The sequence below is a fragment of the Myotis davidii genome, unplaced genomic scaffold (assembly GCF_000327345.1).
Source record: "Myotis davidii unplaced genomic scaffold, ASM32734v1 scaffold958, whole genome shotgun sequence".
NCBI lineage: Eukaryota > Metazoa > Chordata > Mammalia > Chiroptera > Vespertilionidae > Myotis > Myotis davidii.
The window spans coordinates 746,119-752,697 of record NW_006289714.1 but is presented as its reverse complement, the minus strand read 5'-3'; the positions used below and the strand labels follow the sequence as shown (position 1 = coordinate 752,697).

The window sequence follows — 6,579 nt, the reverse complement described above, 5'->3', positions numbered from 1 at the left end:
TGAGGCTATCGGGCAAAAGCGTCTGTGCCGGCCTGGGCGGGGCGGTCTCACCTTTGCCTGAGGCTATCGGGCAAAAGCCTCTGTGCCTGGCTTGTGCGGGGCGGGTCCCACGGGATCAACAGGGCGTGCGGAGAGAGAGAGCAGTTATGGCCGCTCTCAGTCCTGTCCCGGGGGCTCTGCCTTGCAGAGTCCCAGCAACCGCTGCAAGCACCTCGGAGATAAAGCCGCCCTCGAGTTCCGACTGATGCCAGACAGTCCAGTTTCTCCCCATATGAGTCCTGGGTCCCCTGAGACTTGCCCGGAACTGAAGTTTAGGGCCGTCAGGAGCTTGTGACTCCCTCCCAATTGAAAAAGACATCGACGTCCTCCGTTAGCAGCCCTTTCTGCACATGCGCCTCCATACCTCTGCACTTTACTTCCGCACCTCCTCTGAGTCTCAGTGTGCTTCTCTTTCCTTCTAGTTGTAGAATTTCCACTCAGCCAGCCTTCCTGTGGTTCCGGATGATGTCTGTTTTGTCTTTTAGTTGTAATTTTGAAGTGGTTGTGCGAGGCAGCAATTTCAGTTGTTTACCTATGCTGCCATCTTAGTTTCTCTGGAATTTGTATTTAATCCAATGTAAGTTTATTGTGTATGGACTATGCCAGTATAGTCTGTCAGCTGTCTGACTTAGTTTTTATATTTTTTATCAAAGCATGGCTGCTGATGTATTTTATACCAGCAGTGTTAAATATGAACTTCACTGTGTAACCTATTCAATTTCTAGTTTTTAAAACAAAATAACTTTCCACCCCAATCCAAATAGTTCTGTAGCTAATGAAATGGTGATATTATCAATGATCCAGTGCCTTTGAAATGATTAAAAATTAAAAAGACTTGCTTGTTAGACCATTTAAGAGCCAGATAGACTTGATAATATATATACATTTGCTTCCCAATTACTCTTTAGGAAATAGATTCTTTGAGTTCTAGATATTTTAAGTGATGGTTAATTTTGACATTGGTCACAGAACCATATAGAGGTGAAAAAATACCTACACTTCAACTCTACTTTCACATGTAAACAGCAGACAGTGTTTTCTTTGTGGAGTATTTGACAGTATTTCCAAGACATTGATATATTCATTTATAAACCAAATAGGTATCAGTACCTATTGTGGGACTCAAACCTCCCATGTAATCTTTGTACAGTTTCTTTTTGTACTGAATTATTTCTTTGAACTTAATAATTAAAGCATGTTTCTTTTTACAATGGTATTGCTATATGAACCCAATACTGTGTTGTAAACCCAATACTTTTTAAAGTGCAAATATCTTTCTCGCTTCTCCTGGATTAGTAGGAAAGGATGTTTAAAAGTGACATGCTAGAAAATGTGAAGTTCAAGTAGTTTGAATAAAGAAATTCAAATTTATGTATATATTTGTTATATAATTTTTAGAATGTCCTTATAGGACTCTAAGATGATTTATATAGTTCATATGTATCTAAACATTTTATATTTAGTAACCAGTGGACATCTCTCTTATTTTTTAGAGAAGTACTAGTTATAAAATTAATAAGCCAAGGGACGATTGAAGAATCCATGTTAAAAATTAACCAACAGAAATTGAAACTAGAGCAAGATATGACCACAGTAGATGAAGGTAAGTTGTTTATAAGCAGAAACTTCAGCTATTTATTCATATGGAAATGTAACAAATTAGCAATACCAAAGGGTAACTAAGATGGTCTGGGTCCTTAACTGGCATACATTTTAGGGATGGCATAGGAGAAAAGAAACATACTAATTTTAAAAGTACAACAATAACTAAGATAATTTTGCCAGAATTGATGTAAATAAACATTGATTTTGCAAAATTCTGTCTATTCCATCCCTTTTCTCTGACACCAAAACATTACAGAAATAAATTAAAATTGGATCTATAATATCATGATTTACTTACTGCATAATAGTTATGGATCAAAAGATTTAAAATTGACAGTATAATACTAGCTTATTTGCCTTAATATTTGACTAGCAAATATTTATTGCACTGAGTATAATCAAATGCATTTTTTCAAAAATTTAATAATTTCAGATGAAAGTAATTGGCTTTAGGGGAAAAAAACCCTCAAATTCCACCTTTATGAAAAGAATAATTTTTGGTTTTGTAAGTTTAAAAATTTAAAAACATATACATGAAAAGATACACATATATGAAAAGATACACATATATGAAAAGATACAAAATTCAAAATATATAAAAGGCAAACAAAAGCCTCCCACCCCATCACTCACTTTCCTCTCCCTTCTTCTCTGAAATCAATTAAAAAAAAATAAAAGAAACTGCTACAGAAAGTCAGGCCACATCACAACAAAACCAACTACCTGGTGAGATTCGATGGTGTGTGCTCAAGTGCTAATCATTCACCAAACATTGTGAGCAGTGACTCTTGGATTTAAATTTGTAGAATATAGTTGTAGATATGTAATATTTATTTATGTTGGTGAAATTACTAGTGTGTTTTTTTTCCTAATATATGGTCTATTCGCTAAAATTTGTTTAAAATAACAGTGAATTAATAACAAAAAAAAACACCCTGTTAATCTACATAAAGGCTGAAGCAACCGTTATGAGCAGTCGCTATGATGTGCATTGACCACCAGGGGCAGACACTCAACACAGGAGCTGCTCCCTGGTGGTCAGTGCACGCCCACAGCCAACCTCCCACAACTGCCAACCTCCCATGGTCCCTACCTCCAGCTGGCCGACCCCAATGGCCCCAATTGGGACTGGGCGAAAGGGCCCCAATCAGTCCCAGTCGCTGGCCAGGCCGAGAGACCCCACCCATGCACAAACTCGTGCACCGGGCCTCTAATCCTATCTAATAAAAGAGAAACATGGTAATTGGCATTCAACCGCTACCCTTCCCATTGGCTAATCAGGGTGATATGCAAATTAACTGCCAGCCAAGGCCAGCCCTGAGCTCCTCTCAAAGCTACAAAGTTTCAATTATAGAAGGTAAATAAATCCCAGAATACAAAAGAAAAAAAAGGAGAGGCTGGGAGCTTCCGTTGCCGGGGGGGCTTGGCCAGCCTGAAAACAGGCCTCAGCCCCTCACCCAGACTGGCCAGGCACCTCAGTGGGGACCCCCACCCTGAAGGGTGTGTGACCAGCTGCAAACAGCCATCATCCCCTCACCCAGGCTGGCCAGGCACCCCAGTGGGGACCCCCACCCTGATCCGGGACACCCTTCAGGGCAAACTAGCCAGCCCCCACCCATGCACCAGCCCTCTATTCTATATACTAAAGGGGTAATATATCTCCCAGCACTGGGATCAGTGGAGCTGAGAGGCCTCTCGGCACTGGGATCAGCGTGACGGGGGCAGCGCCCAAACCCCCTGATTGCCCTGCGGCTCTGTGTGTGACGGGGCAGTGCCCCAACCCCCTGATTGGCCCTGCTCTGTGCATGACGGGGTGGCGCTGCAACCTCCCCATCGACCCCGCCTTGAGTGTGACAGGCGGTGGTGCCCCAGCCCCCCAATCAGTCCTACCCTGAGCGTGACTGAGGGTGGCATCACAACCTCCCGATCCGCCCTGCTCTGTGCATGACGGGGTGGCCCCCCAACTCCCCAATCGGCCCTGCTCTGAGCCCAACCAGGGGCTGCACCTAGGGATTGGGCCTGCCCTCTGCCACCTGGGAGCAGGCCTAAGCCAGCAGGTCGTTATCTCCTGAGGGGTCCCAGATTGTGAGAGGGCACAGGCCGGGCTAAGGGACCCCCGCACAGTGCACAAATTTTTGTGCAGCAGGCCTCTAGTTTAATTATAAGCAAACCTTGGTGAGCAGTATTTTAAAATTAACAGATGTTGATTTTCACATATGACTTACAGATCAGAAATTTTGTCTGTTAATTCCAAGACTTGTTAAATCAAGGTCTGCAAAATCAAGGGTTTACTATAACATTTGCAACATTTGCTTCGACCTTTTTTATTTTATTTTATTTTATTTTATTTTAAATCAAACAACTGTGTAATCATCACCTAAATTAAAAAAAGAAAAAATGTGTGTTGCCAGCACTCCAGAAGTACCTCCTTTGCCCTTCCTTTATCATAGTGCCTTTTTTTTCCTCAGAGATAATTGCCATTCTGACTTTTGTGGTAATTACTTCGTTGCTTTTCCTTCTGTAGTTTTTTTGCCTGAGAATGCATCCTGAACAACATAGTATCGCCTGCTTTTGTGGGGTTTTTTTATTTTGTTAGTATTGCCTGGTTTTGAATGTTATAAAAACAGATTCATACAGAATATATTATTTTGTCTTCATCTTGTTACACCCACCATTATGCTTGTGAGATTCATGTTGCTTTACTAATAGCTTCATGTAGCTATAACTTGTTCATTATTGTTGCCATATAATGTTCCATTTTTCATTGCTGTTCGACAAATTTTCTTGCTGTATAGATACCACAATTCTTTGAACTATTATAATGTTGATGGACACTTCGTTGATCCAGCTTTTTGTTCTTATGAACAATATTGCTAACAACATTGTTATAATGTCTCTGGATATAGCTGAGCAAGACTTTCTCTGGCATACTAATAAATACCAACAAGTGGAATTATTAGATCTGAAGTCCATCTTCAACTTGACTAAATAATCATAAACTACTTTCCAAAGTGGCATACCGGTTAACATTCTCACCACCCCATTAGAAAATTCCCATTAGTCTACCAACAACTGTCAGAACTTCTAATATTTGCCATGCTCTTGGGTGTAGTGCACTTAAGACCAATCAATGAAAAACAATCACTGTGATTTTAATGCATTTCCTGATTAGCAATGAGCTTGAACACCTATATTTATTGAAGTGAATTTCTCCATTTTAAAAGCAACAATTCAGTAGTTTTACTTACTTTTCTGTTGGGAAGACTTCCTTTTGCTGTAGTTCTTACATATCCTGGACACTACCATTTGTCAGTCATCTGCATCCATGACACCTCCTCCTACTCTGCAGTTTGTTTTTCTTTCTTTATGATGTATTTTGAAGGTCAGGTTGGGTTGGGGTTTTGTTTTATTTCCCCATTTTAATGTAGTCAAATCTGTCAAACTTTCTGGTTAGTATTTTTTATGTCACGTATCACTATCTGTAGGTCATGAAGATAATCTAGGTTACTCCCAAAAAGTACAAGTTTTGCTTTTCGAGCTCAGGTCTTTGATCCACTTGAAATTGTGGGGCGGGGGTAGGGGGAAGTCTTTTCTTTCCTCAGTACAGGTCACACATTGTTCCCTCAGCTTTGGGTGCCTCCCTGGCCGTGACTCCAGGGTTCTCATTCAGGGCTGTTTCACAACATGCTATCCGTCCTCCATCAAGCAGAGGAGCTCCGTATGTTGCTGATACAGGCATGTTTTTGCTTACAACAGTACCTCCTGATCCTGAGCGTTTTGCATTAAGGTTTTCATCATTTCCTGTGAGAATGCCCTTTCGAGCTTATTTGGCCATCACAGTCCAGCGTCCCGCCTTGAAGACACCAGTGCCTACCTCCTCCAGGACAGACATTCAACCTTTTCTTTCCATGAACCATTTTAATGTCAGTTATAAACATGACACTTTATTCTGAATAGTTTAGCACATTCCTTTAAGTTGCTATAATGACCATTATTACATCCAAGAAAATTAATTTTTAAATATTATATCCATATCTGGATTTTCCCCGTTTCCTCCTCAATGTACTTTATAGGGGGGGTTATCCCTCAGCCCAGCCTTCACCCTCTCCAATCTGGGACCCCTTGGGATCAGACCTAAACCGGCAGTCAGACATCCCTCTCATAATCTGGGACCACTAGCTCCTAACCGCTTCTGCCTGCCTGCTTGCCTGATTGCCCTGTAACTGCTCCCCTGCCCGCCCGATCACGCCCAACTTCCCGCCCCTGCAGGCCTGGTTGCCCACAACTGCCCTCCCCTGTCGGCCATCTTGTGACAATGTGGGGGCGGCCATTTGTGGCAGCCATCTTGTGATGACATGGGGGTGAGACCTTGTGATGACATGAGGGCGTGAGGGTCAATTTGCATATTACCTCTTATTATATAGGATAATTTGTGGTAGGGTAGAAATGGTGGACTCTTTCCTTTTTCCTCCTGAATTCCTAGTAATATCGAATTTTGGAGTCTTCTTGTCATGTAGATTTGTATTGTTGTCTTATTGTATTCTGGATTTGTTCAGTTATTTATTCATGGCATCAATTAATATAGGACAAGTGTCAATTTAGATGTTATAGACCAGGTATGGGCAACCCCTGACAGGTGTGGGCAACCCCTGGCACGCGTGCCAAATATGGCACACCAGTAACTTTTGCTGGCATGCGAAACCCTCTCTCACAATCTTCCATTTACAATTTTTGTGAACATTTGAATGACTTAAATGTTAAATTACAAGGAACTGGCAAGACACTTGATGTTATGTTTGGTTACATAAAGGCTTTTGAAAAGAAACTGGAAGCCTTTAAGAGGGATATGGATGGTGAGAGATTTAGATATTTCCCAAACCTCAAGAGTCACATCAAAGACCTCCCACAAGATGACAGAACAGACTGTCAAAGCCT

The 6,579-nt window shown here is 41.5% G+C and overlaps 1 protein-coding gene across 3 annotated transcripts in view; it reads left to right on the top strand.

Moving 5' to 3' along the window:
• SMARCAD1 (SWI/SNF-related, matrix-associated actin-dependent regulator of chromatin, subfamily a, containing DEAD/H box 1) overlaps nt 1-6,579 on the top strand; it is a 92,301-nt gene that overhangs the window by 82,714 nt on the left and 3,008 nt on the right. Inside the window, exons 23-24 of one of the 3 annotated variants that reach the window (XM_006762300.2) lie at nt 1,533-1,642; nt 5,401-5,699. In XM_006762300.2, coding sequence (XP_006762363.1) covers nt 1,533-1,642; nt 5,401-5,597 — 307 coding nt within the window. In that variant the 3' untranslated portion in view covers nt 5,598-5,699. Of the gene's footprint in view, nt 1-1,532; nt 1,643-5,400; nt 5,700-6,579 lie in introns of those variants that run through there. The other 2 variants (XM_015562997.1, XM_006762302.2) reach the window with 2 other exon arrangements.